This window comes from Dipodomys merriami, unplaced genomic scaffold, assembly GCF_024711535.1.
Source record: "Dipodomys merriami isolate MVZ:Mamm:240054 unplaced genomic scaffold, mDipMer1.0.p SCAF_6, whole genome shotgun sequence".
Lineage (NCBI taxonomy): Eukaryota > Metazoa > Chordata > Mammalia > Rodentia > Heteromyidae > Dipodomys > Dipodomys merriami.
In genome coordinates this window covers 6,037,345-6,063,363 of record NW_027206179.1, presented here as the reverse complement: position 1 = coordinate 6,063,363, position 26,019 = coordinate 6,037,345, and the positions used below count along the sequence as shown (strand labels likewise).

Sequence of the window (26,019 nt, the reverse complement as noted above, 5' to 3'; positions counted from 1 at the left end):
TTCTAATTGTTTGATGGAAGCACTTACTGAACTGTGCTCTGAGAACTGCCTTTGTTGTGGGCCAAAGGAATTAATATTTTATTTGTTATTTCACAGTGAATCCCAGGAACAATTAAATTTCCATTTTTATTTCTCTCTTCAAAGAACTCCTGAAGACTCATCAATGACTTGCTCAGTTGCCATGAATTTGAGTACTATCTGTGATTCATTTGCTGTTGTGCTCAGGTTTCATTGTGTTCACAGGAGTTAGGGTATACATTCTTGTATATTTTTCTTGTTCATTAATGTTTCTGTTTTGTGGTCTAAAAAACTTACTTCAGTATTTCATGTAGGAAAGATTTAGTGGAGAAACATTCTCTTAACTGTGCTTCTCAGGGTATATCTTTATCCTTCCTCTATTTCTACAGGATAGGTTTACTAGGTGCAATACTCGGGATGGATAATTTAGATTTTTTATCTTCAGTACTGTGAAGATCACTTGTCATGTTCTCTTAACTTATATGGACTCTACTGAGAAGGCAGCTGTTATGTAATTGGGGGCACACCTATGTGATATAGGTCTCATCTCAGTTCTACTTTAGAGAATTATCCCTGTATATATATTCCACTTGTGAGTGATTCATGCTAAGACAACTTGCTGAAGATATCATGGTCAAAAGTTTGATCATCTTTTCAACTTTAAGACTTACTTTGTATACCTCTTCGTTTGCTTTTTAAAATTTTTTTTTATTGTGAAACTACCATACAGAGGGATTACAATTACATGGGCAAGTTAATGAGTACATTTCTTATCAAGCATTGTTGCCTCTTCCTTTGTTTCCCCTTCCCATCCCTACCCATCTTCCCTCCCTCCCCCCCGCCCCACCTGATCAAAGATGTAAAGTTCATTTTTCAATATTACAACTTGTACATCTCATTGTAGCAATAGGTCCAACTGTATCCCTATTTAAAAGGTTTGTTTGTTTTTGCACTTCCCCTCCACAAATTATACCAACATCAAATACAATGAAAGCAGGGGTTATACCATGGGGGAGGGACATACAAAGCAACAAAGAAATCATCTTATAAATATGTTAGAAACAATCACAGGAAAGAAAAAAACCTATCTTGGGGTTCATTTCACCTAACATTAACTTATCTGACCTTTTCTGCTTGACTACGTTTGCTTTTTTGAAAATACTCTCGTCAACTTTTTTGTTGTTGGTGGTGGTGATGTGGCTTGAACTCTGGTCTTGGGTGCTGTCCTTGCACTCTTCAGCTCAAGGCAAGTGTGCTACAGCTTGAGCCACAGAGCCACTTCCTCCCATCAACTTTTGACAAACCCTTTTCACAATCTTCATTCCTACATTTTATTCCTTCATATGTGGATGTTCATTTCCTCAAACTCAGATGTTCATTTCCTCAAGCTCAGTTTTTCCTTCTGTTTAGAACATTTTAGAATATGACAGGCTATTATTGTGACCACTTTACATATACCTACAGTGTAGATTAAGCAAGTTGATCTTTTCATTGGTATTTTCAATGTGCCTTTATTAATCCTTTTTAAACAATACCAGTTGATATCATTATATTAGTTTCTTTAGAATATACTCACTCAGGACCTTGCATGTGAACACACACACACGCGCGCACACACACACACACACACACACACACCCCTTGGTGAACACTGACAGGACACAGAGAAAGAAAGAATGAAAAGTACTTTGATCCTCTTTATTTTGTCTTATTGTATCCTTTGCAGTATTTCTATGTTAATATATTGGGAGGAGATTAGTGATCTATGCATTTTACCATGGAGGTCTTGGAACTGTTTTTTTTTTTAATGCAAAGATTATCTACCGTTACCTCCTCAATCTTCATGTGTTGGGTTCCTGCCTCCACAATGAGTACCTTGAATTTGGTAGCATCCTTTTCATTTTGTTACATAAATAAAAATAAAATCCACATCCTTGATAGTTTAGCTCTTTTCTGATTGTTACCAATAAGACTTATTCTATATGTTGGTCTATGGCAGAGCTTGCTATAGAATCATTCATAAATAACACTTTGCTTCTGAATATTGCACTTGAATTAAACATTCCTTTGTTAACCTGATGTGTGATACAAACATGTAACATAAACTTGGTGACTTAAAACACAAGAATTATTTTTAACACAAGTGTAGCTATTTGCCCTAAAATATAGTGGCAACACAATGTTGAATACCAAATCCAAGACAAAAGCCTTTTGCTGTGGTGCATGTGGTAAAGGGGAAAACAAATTCTCCCTTGATTTAGGTATCTCATTCTCATTCATGACAAATACCCTTCATGTCCTTAGATCTTTATACATGCACAAGATACTATGTACACATTCCCTTCTAATTCAGGTAATATTTAATATGTTACTTGACAAAGAAACCAACATTTAATGTGTGGAAGTCTTAAGTTTTGAAATACTCCTCCTCAATTTCTTTCCTCATTATGCAGCTTTTTGTTTAAGAACTATCAGTGTGTTTTGGCCTTGGCTTTTGCTATTGAGGAGATCAACAAGAATCCTCATCTTTTACATAACTTGACTCTGGGATTTGATATCTATGATGATGAATTCAGAACTTGGAAGATGTTTAAGAATCCCTTCGTTTGTCTCTTTGGGAATTACAAGATTCCAAACTACTCCTGTATAAGAGACAGCAGGTCTATAGCAGTACTTACAGGACCATCAGAAATAACATCTTACCAGATTGGGACATTGTTGGGACTCTACAAATTTCCACAGGTGAGAGTGAAAGGTGTGGATGGATTCAAAAATGTCTAATTTCATGCCATTTCAGGATTTAGAAGAGAATGACAGGAAGAGACTGGATTCACGAACAAATCAAGTTTTGTGGGATCAAAGGATAATTACTCAAAGATAGTGAAGATACATATTTTCACATTTTGTAAAAAGAGAAAAGATTTGAGCAGACAAATGGATAATTTATTGTTTCAAGCCTCATCAATAAATTTCTTAAATAAATCAGGAAATGGAAAGGACTTTGCAGTGTACTGACTGAGCAGGATACTGATGGACCACGTCAGTAATCCTAGGTAATCAGGAAAGTTGTATCTCCAATTAACCTACAAAGAGTACCAGGTGAATGTATGACTCAAATGGTACATCACAAACTTGAGGGAAATTGCCAAGGAAGTGCAAGAAGCCATATTTGTACCCCTGTACTGATATTCATATGTACACACACACACAAATACACGCGCGCGCACACACACACACACACACACACACAAAAGATACTATGTTGAATGAAATAAATCAGGCTCAGAATGAGAAAGGGTATACTATGTTGAATGAAATAAATCAGGGTCAGAATGAGAAAGGGTAAATGTGTGCTCTCATATGTGAAAGTTAGATCTAACATATGCACATGTAATATGAATTAACTCTGGAACACATACATAGACACACACACACATACACACACAAATATATATATGATCCATCTGACTAAAGTATCGTATACAGAGGAGTGGAACTCCATAGTGGAACTTTTCTGATCTATTGACAGTACAAAAAATAAAGACAAGGATGAGGCAATAATGCTTGATAGGAAATATACTCATTACCTTGCTCCTGTAACTGTAACCTCTCTGTATAGTATTTTTATAATTAAAAACTTATTAAAAATGAACACCAAAAAGATGAAACATATCTTGTTGGGTAGGTGTTAAGGGAAAATGCCAAGGAATATGGAATGGTGAAAAACAACATGATATACAATGGGCATATATGAAAATGGATTTAGGAGTGGGTCAGGTTGATGTAGACAGGAAAAATTGATGGAAATTGTGACAAACATAACTAGATAATTACAAGTCAATTGATATGTTCTGCAGCTTTTCAAAAACAAATTATTTTTCAAAAACTAAAAAAAATCATATCTTCCACCTACTTCAACTGGTTCTTAACAGAATTCAAGATTGAGATTACAATGCATGTAAATCTTCTCATTCATGGAGCAACCAATTTTCTTTCTTTTTAGTTTACCTTTGGACCTTTTGATCATGCCCTGAGTGACCATGTTAAATTTCCTGCTCTCTATCAGATGGCTCCAAAGGACACATCAATAGCGACAGCCATGGTCACATTACTGCTTCACTTCAACTGGAGCTGGGTGGGAGCATTGACCACAGAGAATGAGCATAGTACATGGTTTCTTGATGAATTGAAAGAAGAGATGGCCAAGAACAGAGTTTGTTTAGCCTATGAGTTAATGATCTCAACCCAAGAAGTGGCATATGTATTCAAACTCATGGCAATTCATAAAGAGATAAATCTATCTTCAGCAAGTGTCCTCATCATATATGGTGATAATGATTCACTGATACTTTTCATGGTATTTATTGAGCAAATTTTTATTCATGGCAAAGTTTGTATCATGAGCTCTCAGTGGGATTTCACCGTGAAGACAAAATATTTCATGCTAGGCTCATTGCATGTACCTCTGATTTTTACACACCATCATGTAGATGTTTTTGGATTCACAGATTTTGTCAAGGCAGTTAAGCCTTCCAAATACCCAGAAGACATTTTTCTTGCCAGGCTGTGGTTTCTGTCTTTTAATTGCTCAGATTCTGAGTCTGACTGTGTAACATGGGACAACTGTGCTCATGATGCCTCTTTAGCTTGGTTGCCTGTGCATATTTTTGACATGACAATGTCTGGAGACAGTTACAATATATACAACTCTTTGTATGCTGTGGCCCAGGCTCTCCATGAGATGCTTCTTCATCAAACAGAAGTTCAACCCATGGGGGATAGAAAAGAAACATGGCTTTCACCTGAACATGTAATTTCTTCTATGTTGGGGTACACACATCAGGAGCAAAGGCACTTCATAGATGTTTTTTTTACTGTAGGAAATTAAATATTCCTGTGTGTTTCTGTATGTGTATATGTATATGTAATTTGTGTATATGTATACATATGTTTGTATTAATATGTTATATACAATTTGGTTGTTGAAATGAATGAATATTTCAGTATTTGAAGCAATTTTCGGAACTCTTAAGCTTTTTTCTTCTACTGTGAGCTCAAAATTGAACAAATGTAGATTCACATTTAACAATTGAATATTTCAGGGGATTTTCAAAACCTTGTATGTTTCTTTATGTTTCAATGTCTTTGAGGCCTATGTGAATATGAAAACAACAGGCTAGAAATGAGGCTAAATTATATTCCATATTTCTATAAATTAATTTTGGCCAATGCAGGGACTTGAACACAGTGCCTAGACTATAACCTGAGTGTCTTAGTGCCCAAGGATAGTGCTCAATCACTAGAGCAGACCATTTCTTCTGGATTTTCTGAATTGTTTATTGGAGACATGGGTCTCACTAACTTTTCTGCCCAGGCTGGCTTCCAAGTATGATACTCTGATCTGAGCCACCTGAGTAGCTATGATTACATCTGTAAGTCACCAGCAACTTGCTCATGAATTCCTTTAGTTACTAATAACCTCAACATGTTCATAGCTAGAAAACTGCAAGTTGAGCTTTTCCCTATGAGTTTCTTCATCATAGCAAAGGATGACCTAATGAACAGAATTACCGATATTTTTTATGGGACCAAGTTTCGTACAACTTTTGGAATTAAACATTTAAAATAGTGGTTGTGGCAAGGTAGAGTAAAATTATTTCTCTGGAAAAAAACTGTTTCTAATCCTTTTCTGAGTGATCAGGAAAGATTTTCAGAGTGATTATTTTTATTCCTCCATAGTTTTTCTTCTGAGATACTTAATTAGATGTCTCTACTGTTTTTGAATTCAGAATCAGAGATTAAAGGCAATCAGGAGTGTCTCTTACTTCAGGTTTTTTGTCTTATCTCTGGGATTTACTTCACCATAAGTTGATGTCTTTCTTTTAGCTGCACAGTTTTCTGAAGAACATCCAGTTTTACAGTCCTACTAGAGATCAAGTGATTTGGGACGAGAAAAGGAAATTGGAGCCAGAGTATGACATTCTGAATATTTGGAACTTTCCAGAAGGTTTGGAACTTGCAGTGAGAATAGGGAAATTTTCTCCATATGCTCCACATGGCAGTCAACTGTCTTTATCTGAAGATATGGTAGAGTGGGCCATTGGAACTACAGAGGTGAGTTGCATCTAATCCTAATAATTTTAAGCACACGCACATCAGAAAGAGAAACCCTTTAAATTTGTACCTGGTTGAGAGGCATCAAATTTCTCCAATTATCCTAGCAACTAATAGAGATGAGATGATAATATCATAGTTCAGTGCCAGCTCATACAGGAAACTCTGTGAGACTCTTATCTGCAATTAACCTCCAAAAATCTGTAAGTGGAGCTGTGTCTCACCTAGTAGATTGCTATCCTTGAACAAAAATACCTCACGTCTGGTGCCCAGGTCTTGATTTCAAGTCCTAGGATCAGAACAAAAGAGTTAAATGTGTTTCTATATATTCATTTTGAATATTGTCAGAAGATGTAAATTACATATGTGTCAGTAGATATCTAACACTGAGATAAAGTACCCGAGGAGTTAAATCATGTGTTTTAAAGTTTTCTTTTGCTCCTTTCTGTGAAGATTCATTCAATGGTTAATTTATCTGCTACTTAAATGTGTTTGATTAGAGGAACCACGGAAGTCTCCTGTAAGCAGATTCTCCCTCATGACCACTGGAAAGTAAAGTGAAATGGTCCTGGGACTGATATAACCCTACAAAGTGGAGGGCTCCTCTGTTCTCTTTCCATTGTCACGGTGGAGTAGGAGAAAGTATATAATGACATGAATTCAAGGACATCCCATATGGCTGTGCACTAGAAATTACTTTCTCACCACTACTTTCCACTTTTTAAAAATCCCATACCTTTCAATAATTCAACAGACTACAAATCAAGATCGAAGCACATAGCCTTTAGGAATCATGGAGTATGGTACTTATAACAGAATTCAATAAATCGACTGCACTTACCTGCTTAAAAAATTATGCTTAAACATCCAATTGTAAGACAATGGATTGTTGTAATGTTTGCTATGAGTCTGAACAGTTACTGACACATCCCTGCCTTTCCACAGACTCCTCACTCTGTCTGCAGTGAGAGTTGTCATCCTGGATTCAGGAAATCCTCTCAGGAGGGACAGGCTGCCTGTTGCTTTGATTGTACACCTTGCCCAGGAAATGAGATTGCTAATGGGACAGGTGAGTCCATAACTTATAAAGAAATCCTTTATCTCTCCCTAGTTATCCTCAATCCAAACAAGTTAATTTAAAAACTCTGTATTGGGATTACAGAGCCCCTTCTCCTTCTCTCTGTTAATAAGTAAATTCTAACAAGTTGTGGTATTGCTAATGCTACTATGGTAGAACATCGCTTTAAATTACATATTGACAAAGATTTTTCAGTCTATTGCATGGAAAGTTTTCTCCAGGAATCCTTCTTATCACTATCTGTTAAGACAAGTCTAAATTCTTACGTAAATTAAACGTAAGTCCTGTACGGAAAGTATTCATATTAAAACTCACATTTTACTGCCACAGAAAACTTGGATCTTGCTTATCTTTATTTCTCGGTGCCCAGAACTCTTCTTGGCAAAGGGCAAGGGCTCAGTAGGCTAGAATCAGTTCAAGAGCATGACTCTAGAGGGTCTGTTCCTACACCTTCACAAGTAAGCAGGCAAGACAAGCATAATGAGATTAAATTGAGGATAATATAATACAAGTAAAATGAATGTCTTTCAGAAACATATAGGGAAATGTAAGCTGTATAATTCCCAATTTTAATTGATAGTAAGACTCTTTATCAACAGGACAAAAAGTATAAAAAATTTGTATATTAACACAGTTAATAAAAAAGTAATGGTATTATATACATGTCTCACTAGATATGGAGCAATGTGTGAAGTGTCCAGATCATCAGTATGCCAACACAAAGAAGACTCAGTGCTTCTTGAGAGCTGCAAGTTTCCTGGCTTTTGAAGATCCCATGGGCATGGCTCTGGCCTGCATGGCTCTTTGCTTCACCTTGTTAACCACTGCTGTTCTTGGGATGTTTTTGAAACACCAAGACACTCCCATTGTCAAGGCCAATAACCAGGCTCTCAGCTACATCTTACTCATCTCCCTCATCTTCTGTTTCCTCTGTTCCTTGCTGTTTCTTGGCCGACCCAACACAATCACCTGCATCTTGCAGCAAACTGCCTTTGGAATTGTGTTCACTGTGGCTGTTTCCACAGTGTTGGCCAAAACAGTGACTGTGGTTCTGGCCTTCAAGGCCACTTCCCCAGGAAGAAGGATGAGGTGGCTGCTGGTATCAGGGGCTCCTAACTTCATCATCCCCATCTGCACCCTCATCCAGGTCACCCTGTGTGGACTGTGGCTGGGAATCTCTCCTCCCTTTGTGGACACAGATGCATACTCTGAGCATGGCCACATCATCATCCTGTGCAACAAGGGCTCCCTCATCGCCTTCTACTGTGTCCTGGGATACCTGGGCTCCCTGGCCCTGGCCAGCTTCACTGTGGCTTTTCTGGCCAGGAACCTGCCTGACACCTTCAATGAGGCCAAGTTCCTGACCTTCAGCATGCTGGTGTTCTGCAGTGTGTGGCTCACCTTCCTGCCTGTCTACCACAGTGCCAAGGGGAAGGTCATGGTGGCTGTGGAGGTCTTCTCAATCTTGGCCTCTGGGGCAGGGCTCCTAGGTTGTATATTTGCCCCCAAGTTTTACATCATCTTATTAATGCCAAATAGAAATTCTCTGCATGGTTTCAGGGAAAAAAGGACAAATAGGCACTGAAGATTAAGCACATAGGTTCGATCAGATCAGTATACAGACGGTTTTATCTAAATCTTCAGTAATTATCTCCTATTTTATGGTGTATATTATGGATGTTTTGCTTCAAAGACTAAGGATCTAGTGTACATTTTCATAGCAGAAGTAGTCACTAATGATGGTCATCACAATTTAAACAAGAGTTTTCATTCTATGTTTTTGATTCCACCTATTTAATCTGAGCTTAATTCTATCATCACCTCATCTTCATTAATTTCTTTTCACTCCTGTCTTTCTCATGAACTTTTCAAAAATTTTCAGGATATTAACTTCCTGTCTGCATACCACCACATTTCAGAGTCCTCAAATCCATTTCATTAATATTTTCCTCTTCACAAATTTACATCTTTTAATGTTGTCTTTAGATATTGCTTTGTTCAGTACTTGTATATTTCTGCTCACACGTTCTCCTCTTCAAATTATCCTGAATCTCTTTTGTGGGACCTTCCTTTCTGTCCCAGTCTCTCTTTCTCTTTGTCTCTCTCCATCTCCTTTTTTGTCTTCTTCTTCCTTTTCTCACCTCTTCCCACATACATGTTAGAAATGACTTGTGTGTGTTAGAAAAATTAAACTTTGACTTAAGTTTTCAATTGATAAGATTTTTTAAAATTTCTTTGTATGGTTAAAGTCCATCATTCATAATAGTAAGCCCAATCTTGCCTGGATATGCTTTTTATTTTATGGTTTATTAATCATGGTTTATTAATTTGACACAAAGAAATTTGAATATTAAATATATGTAAGGTTACTTCCTGTAATATTCTCACTTCTAGCAGTCTGTTAAAACAACGAAATTTTTACTTGCCACATTTCAGGACTCATGATAAGCACAGCTTTATTCATTGTTTAAATAGGTTGATTTAGTGGGCTTTATAGTATGTTTACAGAATAACATAATTAAGAGATATGGACACAATTGCACTCGTCTGTTCAAGAGTTCTTTTCAAGTTGCTTTATTATTGAATTATTATATATATTCATATATATGTATATATATATAGTTAAAATACCCTACATAGGGGTTCCAATTACATGGACAATTAATGAGTTCTTATTAAGCATTGTTGCCTCCTCCTTTGTTTCCCCTTCCCATCCCTTCCCATCTCCTCCATCTCCCCCAATCCTGCCCTACCCTGGGCCAAAGTTGTAAAGTTCGTTTTTTGACATAACATCTTGTACATCTCATTGTTGCAATGGGTCAACCTGTATCTCTCTTTAAACAATTTGTTTTTTTGCTTCACTCCACAAATTATACCAACATCAAATACAGTGGAAACGGGTTATACCATGGCGGAAGTACATTCAAATCAACAAAGAAATCATGTTATAAATATGTTAGAAACAATCAAAAGAAAGAAAAAAGTTTTAATATCTTGGGGCTAATTTTGCCTAACATCAACTTATCGGACCATCTCTGCTTGTCTCAGATATATACTAGTAATTGCAAATAAGGGAAACCATGGGACCTATGTTTCTTTGGGCCTGGCTTACTTCACTTAATATAACTTTTTCCATGTCTTTCCATTTCCTAACAAATGGGGCAATGTCATTCTTTCTGATAGAGGCATAGAATTCCATTATATATATATATATATGTATATATATATATATATATATATATATATATATATATATATATATATACCACATTTTCTTGATCCATTTATCTACGGAAGGGCATCTGGATTGGTTCCATATCTTAGCTATGGTAAATAATGCTGCAATAAACATAGATGTACTGGTAGCTTTAACACAGTCTTGCTTGTGATCATTTGGATAAATGTCCTAAAGTGGGATTTCTGAGTCTTAGAGGAGCTCTGTGTGGAGTTTTTTGAGGAACCTCTATACTACTTTCCAAAGTAGTTGAACAAGTTTACACTCCCACCAACAATGCAATAAGGTTCCCTTTGTCCACATCTTCTCCAGCATCTGTTGTTATTAGAGTTCTTGATTATAGCTATTCTAACTGGGATGAGATGGTATCTAAATGTTGTTTTGATTTGCATTTCTTTAATGGCTAGGAAGGTTGAGCATTTCTTCATGTGTCTATTGGCCATTCTTCTTTGCTATTCAGAGAAAGTTTCTCTTTATGATTTCAGCCCACTTATTTATTGGGCAGTTGTTTCTTTGAGGATTTGTTGTTGGGGTATTTAATTTTTTTGGGGGGGGGATCTTGTCGTGGGGCCTGAACTCTTGACCTCTCCTCTGTCCCTCACCTTTTCAGCTCAAGGCTAGAACTCTACCACCTGAGCCACAGCGCCATTCCTGCTAAATGATTCTTTTGTTTTCTTCCAAGGCCTGAGTTGGAGCTAGCTACTCAGCTTGGCCTTTGTCAATATCAAAGATATGGATCTCTGGTGGTGGGGGAGGTGGCCTTCCCTCCTCTGCTCCCTGAGAAGGAGTGAGGATGTCAGGGTTCTACTTATGCCAGAGTCTTTGTTCCTGGGCAATATCTGGTCTGGCATCTGCTGGATGAAGATACCTGCATCTTGTGAGTTCTTTCAGATGTTGAGTAGAATCTATTCATCTGCTGCATCTGGTGCCTTTGTCCCAGATTCTCTCTGTTGTAGGTATGGCCCCTATGGCAGCTACCATTGCCACAGCCTCCACTGCCACTACAGCTACTGGAAAGTGCTCAGATCTGTCTCCTTGCCTGGATTTTCCCTCTCTTTTTTGTGCTCTTTTTTTAAAATTTAATTTTATTTTATTTGTGAACATACTATACAGAGGGGTTACAATTAAATGGGCAGGATAATGCATACATTTCTTACCAAGCATTGCAGCCTCCTCCTTTGTTTACCCTTCACATCCCTTCCCAGCCACCACCTTCTCCCCCCAATCCCAATCCTTCTCCTTCCCCCTCCTTTCCCACCCCTTCCCCACACCTACGTTGTAAAGCTTGTTTTGGACATGACAACTTGTACTTCTCATTGTTGCAACAGGTCCACCTGTATCCTTAAACAACTGGTTTTTCCCCGTCTCCTCCACAAGTTATACTGACATCAAATATAGTGAAAGCAGGGGTTATACTGTGGGGGAGGGACATACAAAGCAACAAAGAGATAATCTTATAAATGCGTTAGAAACACATGCATGAAAGAAAAAAACATTAAAATACATATCTAAGGGTTCATTTTCCTGACATCACCATTATCTGACCTTTTCCGCTTGACTCATACATATACTAGATATTGCAAATAAGGGAAACCATGGGACCTATGTTTCTTTGGGCCTGGCTTACTTCACTTAATATAATTTTTTCCAAGTTTTTCCATTTCCTAACAAATGAGGCAATGTCAATCTTTCTGATGGAGGCATAGAATTCCATTGTGTATATAGACCACATTTTCTTGATCCATTCATCTACTGAGGGGCATCTGGGTTGGTTCCATATCTTAGCTATGGTAAATAATGCTGCAATAAACATAGTTGTGCTGGTAGCTTTAGTTTGGTCTTGTTTGTAAACATTTGGGTAAATGCCCAAAAGAGGGATTGCTGAGTCATAAGGGAGTTCTATGTGTTGTCTTTTGAGGAACCTCCATACTGCTTTCCAAAGTGGTTGAACAAGTTTACATTCCCACCAACAATGAAGTAAGGTTGCTTTCTGTACATATCCCCTCCAGCATCTGTTGTTGTTAGAGTTCTTGATTTTTGCTGTTCTAACTGGAGTGAGGTGATATTTCAATGTTGTTTTGATTTGCATTTCTTTTATGGCTAGGGATGTTGAGCATTTCTTCATGTGTCTATTGGCCATCCTTCTTTCTTCTTCAGAGAAGTTTCTCTTTAAGTCTTTCGCCCACTTATTTATTGGGCAGTTGTTTCTTTGAGGATTTGTTGTTGGGTGGTTTAATTTTTTGAGTTCCAAGTATATTTTAGATATGAGACCCTTGTCAGTTGTATGGCTAGTAAAGATCTTCTCCCAATCCGTGGGCTTTCTATTGATCTTGCTAGCTATGTCATTTGCCCTGCAGAAGCTCTGTAACTTTATGCAATCCCATTTGTCCAACCTTTCTTTGATTTGTTGTGTTTCCGGGTCTCTATTCAGAAAATTTCAGGCTGAGCCAAGGAGACCTAGGGTTTCTCCTATTCCATCCTGGTTCAGGGTGATATATAAGGATCTAGCTTTAGTTTTCTACATGTAGTTAACCAATTTTGCCAGCACCATTTACTGAAGAGGCTGTCTTTCTTTCATTCTATTGATTTAGCTCCTTTATCGAAGATTAGATGGCAATAGGTCTGTAGGTTCATTTCTGGGTTTTCAATTCTATTCCATTGGTCCTGCGGTCTGTTCTTATGCCAATACCAGGCTGTTTTGATTACTATGGCTTTATAGTAGAGTTTGAAATTTGGTATTGATATTCCTCCAGCAGTGTTCTTTCCGTTGAAGAGCGTTTTTGCTATTCGGGGTCTTTTGTTGTTCCATATGAATTTTTGGATTGCCTCTTCTATTTCCTTGAAGAATGAGGTTGGAATTTTGATAGGTATTGCGTTGAATTTGTAGATAGCCTTGGGATGTATTTCCATTTTCACGATGTTAATCTTCCCAATTCAGGTGCATGGGAGGTTTTGCCACTTTTTAAGTTCTGTGTTGATTTCCTTTTTCAAGTTTTTAAAGTTTTCATCATAGAGTTCTTTCACTTCTTTGGTTAAGTTAATTCCTAGGAATTTTATTTTTTGTGGGGCTATTACAAATGGAGTTGCTTTCCTAATTTCAGCCACACTTTTCTCATTGTTGGCATACAGAAAAGCCATTGATTTTTGGGTGTTAATTTTATATCCTGTTACTTTGCCAAAGTTTTGAATTAGCTTGAGTAATTTGGGAGTGGAGTCTATAGATTCTTTAAATACAAGATCATGTCATCTGCAAAGAGGGAGAGTTTTATTTCTTCTTTCCCTATTTGGATCCCCTTTATGTCTGCATCTTGTCTTATTGCTGTAGCTAGGCATTCTAATACTAGATTGAAGAGAAGTGGAGAGAGTGGACATCCTTGTCTTGTTCCTGAGTTAAGAGGAAATGGCTTTAGTTTTTCACCATTGAGTATAATGCTGGCTGTAGGTTTGTCATATATAGCCTTTATTGTATTGAGGAATGTTCCAAGGATTCCTAATTTTTCTAAAACCTTCATCATGAAGGGGTGTTGGATCTTGTCGAATGCTATTTCTGCATCTATTGAGATAACCATGTGGTTCTTATTCTTGATGCTGTTGATGGGATGAATAATATTAATTGATTTGCATATATTGAACCATCTTTGCATCCCTGAAATGAATCCTGTTTGATCATGGTGTATGATTTCTTGGATGAATTGTTGAAGTCGATTGGCCAAAATTTTGTTGAGAAGTTTTGCATCAATGTTCATCAAAGAAATGGGTCTATAGTTCTCTTTCTTTGATGAGTCCCTGCCTGGTTTTGGGATGAGGGTTATGATGGCTTCATAGAATGTGTTCGGTAGTGAGCTTTCTCTTTCAATTTCATTGAAGAGTTGGAGGAGTATTGCTGTGAGCTCTGCTTTGAAGGCCTTGTAAAATTCTGCTGTAAAACCATCTGGTCCTGGACTTTTCTTAGCTGGGAGGTCTCTTATTGCTGTTTCTATTTCAGTGCTTGATATGGGCCTGTTAAGATAGTTTAACTCATCTTGGTTTAGTTTTGGCATGTCAATATTTGCTAGGAAAAGGTCCATTTCTGTCAAGTTCTCAAACTTATTAGCATAAAGTTTTGAGAAGTATTCCCTTATAATGTTCTGAATCTTGGTTGTTTCCATGGTGATGTTTCCATTCTCATCTCTGAGTTTATTTATTTGGGTGTGTTCTCTTCTTTTTCTGATAATATTTGCTAAGGGTCTGTCAATTTTGTTAAGTTTTTCGAAGAACCAACTCTTTGTTTTGTTGATTCTTTCTATAGTTTTTTTTGATTCTAATTCATTTAATTCTGACTTAATTTTAACGATTTCTTTCCATCTACTGGATTGGGGTTTATCTTGCTGCTCTTTTTCAAGGAGGTTTAGATGTGTCATTAAATTGTTAGTTTCCGATCTCTCCAATTTGTTGATGTAGGAGCTCAGAACTATAAACTTGCCTCTGAGTACTGCCTTTGCTGTGTCCCAGAGGAGCTGGTAATTTGTGTGTTCATTTTTGTTGAATAGCATGAACATTTGAATTTCCTTTCTAATCTCTTCCATGACCCACTCATGATTCAGCAGTGTGTTGTTCAGCCTCCATGTCATACCGGACTTTCTTTGGTGGCTTTTGGTGTTGAGTTCTAATTTTATTCCCTTGTGGTCAGAGAGAATGCAAGGTATAACTTCAATGTTTCTGAATTTAGACAAGTTTGTTTTGTGGCCTCAAATGTGGTCTATTTTAGAAAAAGTTACATGTGCTGCTGAGAAAAACGTGTATTCTGATGCTGCTGGGTGAAATGTTCGGTAAATGTCTGTTAAGTCTAGTTGATCTATGCAGCTGTTTAGATCTTCAGTTTCTCTATTGAGTTTTTATGGAGTTGATCTATCTAGTGTGGAGAGTGGTGTGTTAAAATCCCCAACAATTAATGTCTTTGGATGTATATGGGATTTGAGGGAAAGTAGTGTTTCTTTGATAAATTTGGGTGCTCCATTGTTTGGCGAATAGATATTTAGAATTGTAATATCCTCCTGCAGGAGAGATCCCTTAATTAGTATGTAGCGACCTTCCTTATCTCTTCTCACGAATTTTAATTTGAAGTCTATTTTATCTGATATTATGATTGCAACTCCCTCCTGTTCATGGGGGCCGTTTGCTTGGTAGATTTTGTTCCAGCCTTTAACATTGAAAATGTGTTTGTTTTTACGGGCAAGATGTGACTCCTGCAGGCAGGAGATAGAAGGGTCTTGTTTTTTAATCCAACTAGACAGTCTATGTCGCTTAATTGGAGAGGTCAGTCCGTTAACGTTAAGAGATAGGACTGAGAGGTATTTGGGAGTTCCTACCATGTTATCCACCTTCTTGGGGGGTGCGAAAACTGGGTTCTTCCTATGGTTCTTGGATTCTCAGTTTGGTTGCAGTTTGTTGGCCTTTATTGTGGTCTTGTTGGTTTTCTATGTGTAGGATATCTTTAAGAACCTTTTGTAGAGCTGTTTTGGTGGAGATGTATTGTTTCAATTTTTCTTTGCTATGGAAAGTTTTTATTTGGCCTTCAATTATGAAGGAGAGTTTAGCTGGGTACAGTATTCTTGGTTGATAGTTGTTTGTTTTTAGGGCATGGCATACGTCATTCCAGGCTCTTCTTGCTTTGATTGTCTCTGCTGAGAAATCTGAGGTGATTCTAATTGGTTTCCCTTTATAGGTGATTAACCTCTTCTCCCTGACAGCTTTAAGGATCTTTTCCTCGGTCTGAGTTGATCCTGTGTGGATTATCATGTGATGGTGGGATGGTCTGGTCTATTTGGGGTTCTGAAAGCTTCTTGTATTTGAATAGGACTATCTTCTTGTATGTTTGGGAAGTTCTCTGCTAGGATCCTGTTAAACAAATTTCCTAGACCATTAACTTCTGTTTCTAGGTGCTCCTCTACACCCATTATCCTTTGATTAGGCCTTCTGATCGTGTATTCCAGGTGTTGGATAGATCTATCCTATTTCTTGGACTTGTCTTGGATTGTTGTATGTTCTTTGTCTATAATATCTAGGCTGTCTTCAATCCCTCAGATTCGATCTTCTGCATGGTCTAACCTGCTGTCAAGACTTTCTACTTTGTTTTTTTTTTAAATCTCTTTTCCTTCTTATTGGTCAGCTTTGATGGCTTCAAGTTCTTTGTTGAAGCTCTGTTTTAGGTCTTGTATGAATTTCTTTACTTCCTTAATTTGGTGCTCAGTGTTTGTTCTCAAATCACTTAGTTGATTGGTTATGGTTTCTTTGGACTCCCATTCCTTCTGTTGGGTTCCATTCAGCATTCCCTTTGTGGTCTCCCTGACTTCTTTCAGTTCTTTGTTAATGGATTCCATGAATGCCTTTAGTGATCTTTGTGTATTCTCTACCTGGTCTCTCAATTCCTGTATTACTCTTTGATTATCTTCCTCCCGTTCATGGGATTCCTGCAGTTCTCTTTGAGTGTTCTCAGCCTGCTCACGCCATTCCTCCCTTTCTCTTTGAGTATTCTCAAGTTGCTCAACCAAATCCTGTATCAGTTTTTGAGTAGCTTCCTCACACTTATGATATTCCTGTTTAAACTTTTGGGATACTTCCTCTCTGTCCCTATCACGCACATACAGAGTCCTTTGTAAGTTGTCAAACTTCTCATTTATCATGTTTGCTAGTAGTGTTTGTAGAGCTATTTGGGAACTCTCCTCTGGATTATTCATTATCTGTTCTGACCCCTGATTATCACGATTGGGAATTGAGATACCCGGATTTGCCATTTTTCTTGTGTTTTTCCGGCTTACTGTGCCCATTTGAGATGAAAATAGCACCAGTTTTGTGCTAGAACACTATCTTAAGGCAACCATCAACCAAAGTTTTCATTTGTACAGTCAATAGTCTACAGATACAATTTAGTTCAACAGATACATCTATTCTACATCAAACAACTATATGTTAATGGGCTTCAAACCACAGAGAAGAATTTGGAAGACCAGAAATTATTAGTGTTAGGGAGAGATGTGGGTAAAAAATAGGAATAGATTGGTGTGGGGAGGCACAGGGAGAGTTAACTATGTCCTAATCTCAATGCAGGAAATAGGTTGAGTAGGATGCAAGTAGAGAGAGAGAGAAAAAGAAGAAAGGGAAAGGGAAATGAAAAGAGACCAGGAAAAAATAGAAACGTAAAAATTAATATTATTATGGAGATAAAAGACAGTCTATTTAGAGAGGAGTGTGAATATATTGAGAGAAGGGGAGGGACATAGAGGGGATGTGAAAAACTTAAAAAATGCTTAAAATATTATATAGGTATAAAGAGGTAGTACTGCTATTAAGGAATTTAAGTCTCAGAGGTTTTGAATTGAGTAATAAATTTGTGGATTAAGTGTGTACACAATGGGGGTAGAGTCTACTAGTTAACTATGGGTGTATCTGAGGATGTGCAGGACAAGAGTTAAGTCAGATAAAGAAGAGCAAAAAAGAGGAAAAGGTGAAAAGGATAAGAAAGGGGGAAAAAGATCAGAATTTCAGTAGAGCTAAACAAAAAACAAAAATATAATTAAAAAAGAAAGAAAAAGAGGAAGAAGACAAGAAAAGAAAGGAAAATGCACATTCACGTATTCCTAAAATAAAAATTATAAGAGGAAAAAAAAGTTACTGGAAAACAATTTTTTTTCAAAAAAGCCATAAAATAAAGATTAATAAAAGTTTTAGAAAAGAAAAAAAATTTATATATATAAGGTACCAAAAAGAAGAAGAAGAAGAAGAAAAAAAAAAAGAAAACAAAAAGTTCTTTGATTTTTTTTTTTTGATTTTTTTTGGGAGGGGTGGGAAAAATCTTGTATCTCCCTTGTGTCTGTAACCAGCCTCTTGTTGGAGTCTCTGGTCAGCTTGAGGTCCTGTGGCTTGATTGGTTTCTTAAGTCAGTTTGTTTGAACAGGCAGAAAAATGCTCTGCTTTACCCAAGATTTTGAGATCCCCCTCCCAGGTTAGTTTAATGGGAGGGTGATCTGCTTTGAGGATCACAAAAGAGGGGGATGCAGTGATGAGGCTAGGTTCTGGGTAGAGTTGAGGCATTTCAACAAACAGTAGCTTTTCCCTGGGGCTATTTTGTGAAAAACTCAGAGAGCCCAGCCTGGAGCCATTCTCAGGGTTTCTGTTTTTCAATTGATTGTGGAGGCTGCTAGAGGGAGGGGCAGCCTATGGTTCTGGTTACCCAGTGAGGAAAGCCACTCCAATGGCTGGCGCCTGAACTGGGTGACTTTTCCCTGGATGGAGCTGAGTCTGGCATGTCACTTTGCCGTTACGTTCCTGTGACCTGCTAAATGACTTGTTTTATTCCAAGGCCTGAGTTGGAGCTAGCAGCTCCGCCGAGCTTTGTCGGTATCCAAAATGGAGATCACCGGTGCTGGGGGGCGAGGGGTGGCTTTCCCTCCTCTGCTCCCTGAGAAGGAGTGAGGACGTCAGGCTTCTACTCACACCGAGTCTTGGTTCCTGGGTCGTCTCTGGTCTGCAAACTGCAGGATGAAGATGCCCGCTCCTTGTCGGTTCTTGCTTGTGTTGAGTAGAATCTGCTTGCCTGGTGTGTCTGTCTCCTTCGTCCCAGACTTTCTGTGGCTCAGGTTTGGGTGCCCTGTAGTCGCCGCCGCGACCCTGCCGCCGCCGCGGTGGCTGCTTGCAAGTGCTCAGATGTGTCTCCTTGCCTTGGTTTCCCCTCTCTTGCCTAACTTTCTGTCCTGTGATGGCACACTTGGTGTGATTCTCTGGCTTAGGACTGTTCACTGGAACTCTAAAACTGCTTTCTATGCAAAAGCTTCTTCAGATTCCAACTTCTCCTCCGCCATCTTCCCGGAACTCCTCTGGATTTTCCCTCTCTGACCAAACTCTCTGTATTGTGATGGCACACTTGGTGTGATTGTCTTGGCTAGGACTGTTCACTGGTACACTAAAACTGCTTTCTATGTGAGAGCTTGTTTAGCCTCCAGCGAGAATTCCCCTCCACCATCTTCCCATTCTTTCTCTTCCTGTTTCTTCTGATATTAATTCAATTGTTTTATGCATACTTGTACTCATGGCCTATACTGGCCTTTGTTTTTCTCTCAAGGCTTCTTTACCACTTCAACCACAGCTCCATTTCTTCTTGTTGGTCTGTTATTGGAAATAAGAGTGTTGACAGCACCTGTTCTTCACTCCTGTAATCCTAGCTACTTAGTAGGCTGATATTTGGGGATTGCAATTCCAAGCCAGGGCAGGAAGGAAAGGCCAGCACACTCTCTTCTCCAATTAACAAACAGAAACCTGGAATTGGTGCTGAGGCTCAAGTTGTAGAGTCCTATTCTTGAGCTGAAGAGCTGAGGAACAGTGCCCATTATCGACAAAAAAGGGACTCATATACTTTGCTCCACTGGCTGATCTCAAAAGTCTTCTCTCATTTACATTTGTAATAAATAAATGGCTATGATACTGTAGCTATTTATAAATTGAATTTTAAGTTGACAATATAACAATGTGAGGTAAAAATTTCATGTGCTTTTTCTTTTGTTGTTTAAAAAAATGCAATTAATTGTCAACTTCTTCACTATGGTAACCAAGATATAATCAAAATTCCCTTCAGTTACTATTGAGTTTTTGACCATCTTCTCTATTTATTTAGGGAACTTCATTAATAGAGTTGAGTTTATATTATTGAGAAAAATGCAGAATCCTCATTGTATCATGTGAAATTTTTGGAAGAATTTTTTTTCTAAGTTAGGTTTTTCATAATTTTACACAACACTTTTTCTCTTAAATGAAGGAATGAAAAGAATGTACACATTGATGGATTGATTGTTGAAGTAAGATTGGATGGATGGGAGCAAAGGAGAAAATAAATTCATGTAAAGAAAAGTTCATAGATAAATAGGTAGAAGAATGGAAGTAAGAACGGGCAAGAAAATATAGCCATATGAAAGTGTTTTGTAACCCATTGTAACACTGAGATTTACAAGTCACTTTGTTGAAAAATGAACTTTACAATATAGGTAGGGGTGAGGGGTATAGTTGTGGAGGTGAGAGGGAAGGGATGATAGGATAAAAACAAAGGAGGAGGCAACAATGCTTGATACGAAATGTACTAATTAGCTTGCTCGTGTAACTTTAACCCCTTTGTTTAGTATTTTTACAATAAAAAAAAACAAAAAAAATGTTCATGAAACTAAGGTGAGAGACCTCAGTTGGGTAAGACATTGGGGCCAGCTACATCGCTAAGCTTTCCTTTTAGCTGTCGGTGGAACCACAGCTCAGCAGGTTCCAAGGAGGGAAACAATGGGCAAGAGCAGAATAAACTGAATTGATGGTTGATTTAGGTGAAGTAAAAGATACAGGGTTGGTAAGAATTATGTGTGTGTGTGGGGGCCTAAGGGCTCAGAACCCTAATACTTTCATTGAATATTGCATTGATCTCGTATGTTGGAAAATGGGTGCTTAATTGAGTCAATTATAGAGTGACACCTCTCAAAAGTCACCCACTAGGTTAAGTGTTTTCAGACCAAGAAATGGTCTGAAAGCTGTAATAAATAATCACAAATATATGTTAAACCCATTCAACAAAGTAGTCAATAAACCAGCAATCACTAGAGTGAGAAGTCAAGGAACCCATCTAATTCCAAATAGTACCTAATACAACTGATACAAAGTATCTCAAATATCAAGGAATAAATGTAAACCAAGGAAGTGAAAGACATCTACAAAGAAAAGCATTGGTTTTTCAAAAAAGTAGAAGACATAAGAAGAAAAATTTTCCATTGGGCATACATTGGGAAAAGGACAATTATGGAAATATCTGCACTGAAAAACAAAGGAGGGGGTAATAATGCTAGCTAGGAAATGGGCTAATTACCTTACTCAGGTTACTGTAACTCTTCTGTACAGTACTTTACAATTAAAAATATATATTTAAACTAAAAACTAAAAAATAAAATATCTGCATCACTCAAAATTATATATACATACGTACTACATACATTATACATACTAATATACTGTATAAATATACAGTAACTTTACAATAAAATATATATTTAAAATAGAAAATAAAAAATAAAATATATGTATCACTCAAAATTGTATATACATATATACATACATTATATATATCATATATGTGATATATACACCTATCTATATCCAAAAAATATGATATGTATCTATATATCTATATCTATATCTAAATCTGTATCTATATCTATATCTACATGACCGAGGTCTGGAATCTTCCCAGATGCCCTTCAGTGGATAAAGGGACCAAGAATGTGGTCTACATACACAATGTTTTTTTGTTCATTCATAAGAATGAATGATGTACCATTTGTAATGAGACGCAAAAACTGGAAAAACTGTATATTACCTGAAGTAAGTCTGGCCCAGAATAACAAAGGATGAATGTTTTCCTTTATGTATGGAAGCTAGAATTAGTTTATAAATAAAAGCTTGGGTGATATGCAAGTTTATTGAAATGTATTAACTGAAATACAGTAGATTCAAGGGAGATTTAAAACAATGTAATTCCCTACAAAGGAAAAGTCAACTTTCTGCAAAATAAAACACCAGGAAACAGGTACTCCAAGAGCTGGAATCAGGTTAGGGAAAAGGGGTAGACAAATGAAGAGGAGAATGCAGTCATACACCAAATATATATCCTACAAAATGAAAAGATGGAAGAAGTGGATAGAGGAGGGATGAGTGAAACGTTGAAAGGGGGGACATTGATCAATTTATATATAGTATTCGTAAATTGCTTTGAAAATCCAACTCCAATGTACAATGTCTTAAAGACAATTTAAATTCCAAAACTAAAAATGAAAAAGTGAAGAGTTTTTGTAAGTGTTTTGATGTTTCCACGTATGCATATAATATACTCTTTTTAGACACACAACAAATAATATCCATCAATACCATCCCTTTTAAAAATGATTTTTGCAGGTCTCATTATCCCATTTTCCTAAATGTATATTAAGTCCATTGGTCATGTGGAAGCTGTTACATCTCCATTGACCTTCTGCCTCCATCATAAGCCATGACCTTTGTTTTATTCCCACCATTCATTTTTGTTGACCATTTTTGTGCCAGTACTATGGCATGAATTCAGGGCCTGAGTGATATCCCTTAGCTTCTTTGTGGAGTGTACAGATTCTTTCATGCTGATCCACACCCACTTTTGCAATGCTTTTTGAGGACCATGATAGCCAGTTACTATAGAATGAGCTCTATCTCCAGCCCATCTTTGCAGAGTATTTTTGTGATTGTATCTTACTTTTGCTATATGCCCATGCCTGGGCTCCAATCTTTCTATTAATGCTTGTTGCCACAGCTGGAATGACAGGCATAGGCCTCAACATCCAGCTTCTTCCCTTTACACAGAATCTGAGGATATTATTTATAGCCTGGACTGGCTTGGAATCACTCTCCTCCTGATATCAGCCCCGCTTCTCAGCACACTCAACTCACATACACGCACACAGAGGCACACAAACACTCATAGACACACAGACACACGCAAACAGACACCCACACATAGTTTGCATATAAAGCATGTACCAACCCACACTGCTATTGATTAAGAGGGTCTCATGAAAGTTGTGCCTAAGTTGTCTCTGAACTGGGATCCCAATCTCAGCTATGTGAGCATATTGCACTTCACTCATGAGCCTCTATTTTGGCTCAGTTCTTTAGTGTGCTGGGTATGGAACCCAGGATCTAAAACTTAGCCACAGCCTAGGCCATATTGATCAAGTTTTGCTCTTCTTTCTTAAGCGATTGCAGTACTACTTAGAAAATCATTACCTCCGTCTGTTGCTTCAAGTGTTTCCCTTATTTATCTCTCTGTAGTTTCATGTTTGAAGATCTTAAGTTGAGGACTCTGGTGGAATGACAGGAAAGTATTCCCAGTCTTCAACAAGTGGCAATGCAGTTTTACAAACAAAATTTGTTACAGAAGCAATCTTGTGTCCACTACTTGTAATTGGCCATGTTGTCAACAATCAGTTGATTGTAGTTATGTAGGATTGTTCTGGATCATCTATTATGTTTACTGGTTTCCAGTTGTTCTTGGCACCAGTGTCAATTGACTTTGTTTCGATGGTAGTGTAATATAGTTTTAAAACAGGTCTACCATATTTCCAGCATTATGATTTTTCCTTATGGTTTTGTTCTTTCATTGTGTGAATCCAAATAAATTTAAGAGATTATTTCTTGTCAAGGACAACATTGGAATTTGGAAGGAAATGAATCCAGTAGTTTGTAAATTGGGCATTTCAACAATATTCGTGTTCATCCATAAAAATGGGAGGTGCTTCCTGTTCTATTCTCTTCGCTGATTCTTTCTTCTACATCCTCTGGTTCTCAAGATTGGTCGAGGACTTTGATGCCTTAGGTTGAATTTCCCTTAGACAACTTTGGAGGCTGTGGCAAATGGGGTGTTACCTGAGTGTCTTTCTTTATCAGTGAATTTGTGTTGTGGTAAGCCTTCTGCTGGCATCTTTATGGCATTGAAATACATGATATCATTTGAAGAGGGATGTTTGCCTGCATATGGTGTGTGTGAACTTACTCTCTAAGTACATTGTCTTCATAACTTTAGTTAACAACTCAAAGATATAGACTTTTTATGGCCATTTCACCATTCACATGACATGGCATAATCTCATTCAATCCAGTTGCATTATCCTAAATGACGTTCATGCAAATAGTTTCTAGACATAAACTTTGGACAAATTTTAAGCAAGTTAACTCCATCTCTGGGGCCTCACTATCTGTGGTCTTGGATGAAATCACAGCACCTGGGTTGAAGAAGGCAAATTTGCAACTATTTTTTCTAACTCATGTTTTTCTTCCCCAAGCAAGGCTACAAATACAGAGTCCCTGGGAATAGTCTTACACAGTATTTCTGAGGACTCACAGAGGCTTTGATTAGAGGTGAGCTATAGTGTAGATCTCTGTCAATAAAAAGACTCATATGCATACATACAAAGATATATGAATATACGTAGCTGAAACTGTGGGCCTCACTTCCTGCCAGCATTTCTGCTTGGCAGATGTTTCCAGGATGTTCCCTTTGGCTTTCACATTCCTCCATCCCTATCAGGTCCTTGGCTGACACTAGCTGCTTTTCTACAATGGATGGAGATGTGATGATCACTGGGTTTTTCCGTCTCTACACTTTAGGAATAGATCACAGTAGCAGTCATGCTTCCAGGCAAGAAGAAAACAAGGTATAAGTAATTCAATATTTTATTTTCATTACTGTTTTATTTTGAGGATGTTTGATGGGTGAGGGAACTCTGTGTGCACACATCAATAATCTGTCTCCTCTATTCTGACCTCCATCCCTATTGCCCCAGGAGCAGCTCAGTTTCATTGTTTTGTCTTACATGTGATATTAATTGATTTTCTGCCTGCTAGCAGGAGAGGACTCTCTTTCCTTCCATGTAGCTTCTCCTTTCCAGTTTTATAAGTTCTTTACTTTTCTGAAATAAGCCTGTATCTCCTCCATTTCAACTGTCACTGTGGATTATGAAGTGATGTTAGTACAATCAACCTGAGTCACTGGTATGAGTTCTGGATTAAAAGGCTGCCACTTCATTTCCTTATCCCCTACACCACACATTTGAGACCTTGTTTTTTAGTAACACGTATATATGAGAATGTTGATAAAATTTCCTATGGTTGCTCATGCCTATAATCCGAACTAATCATTGGGGTGATATCTGAGGATGGAGGTTTGAAGCCAACCCAGTCAGGAAAAGCTTTGTGCCATTTTTCTTCAGTTAACCAGCCAATTGCTGGAAATGAATTTGTGGCTCAAGTGACAGTGTGTTAGCCTTGAGCCAAAAAGCCCAAGAATAGTGCCGAGGAACAAATTTCATGCCTTAGAACTCAATTGCACATGTGCGTGCGCACGCACACACACACATACACACACACTCATTCACATACATACAGTTTCTGAGTGTACACAAGCAGTTACTGTTCCAAATTAAGCCTTGTGGCATTGTTTCCTGTCAGATAGGCTCCATGATCCAAATGTTACCAGGCAGCTCAGTGTTATGAAAGATTCCTCGTGGGGGAGTTTACTTGCCCAAGATGAGTTCTTCATTCCTTGTGGCACATGCATATTCTTGAAGTTCTGACTGTAACAGTCTCCCACTAATAAGTGGGTATACTAAAAGAAAAAGAAAAGAAAGAAAATGACTACACAGAGCTTCAAGATACTCTAGCCAACTATGTGATTCCTTCTGCAAGAGAAAATGTCATTTTCTCCATCATCAGCACTGATTTTTAAGTGCTGGTACGATAACTATAGCCAGAGGCAGCTGCCCATAATTGAGAGCAAAGATCCCAAGACAGGAATTACTCTCTTCTGTGCTATAGAAGATCCATGGCTTCATTCTATATGTCACTGATATATTTATCTTTCTTACTTTCATCCTGGTCCTGGGATATTAACCCTGTGGGCTGTTCCTGAATATTTTTGCTGAAGGCTTGTGCTTTAGCACTTGAGCCACAGCTCTACTTCTGGCATTCTTTGTTGGTTAAAAGAAGATAA

The 26,019-nt window shown here is 37.7% G+C and overlaps 1 protein-coding gene across 1 annotated transcript; it reads left to right on the top strand.

Moving 5' to 3' along the window:
- Positions 1-500: 500 nt before the first annotated feature.
- LOC138813722 (vomeronasal type-2 receptor 116-like) lies at positions 501-8,795 on the top strand. Its single transcript, XM_070002104.1, has 6 exons — positions 501-529; positions 2,472-2,760; positions 4,022-4,828; positions 5,905-6,132; positions 7,078-7,201; positions 7,885-8,795. Exons 1-6 carry the CDS (start codon positions 501-503, stop codon positions 8,793-8,795), a joined length of 2,388 nt encoding a protein of 795 aa, XP_069858205.1.
- The last annotated feature ends 17,224 nt before the right edge of the window (positions 8,796-26,019 follow it).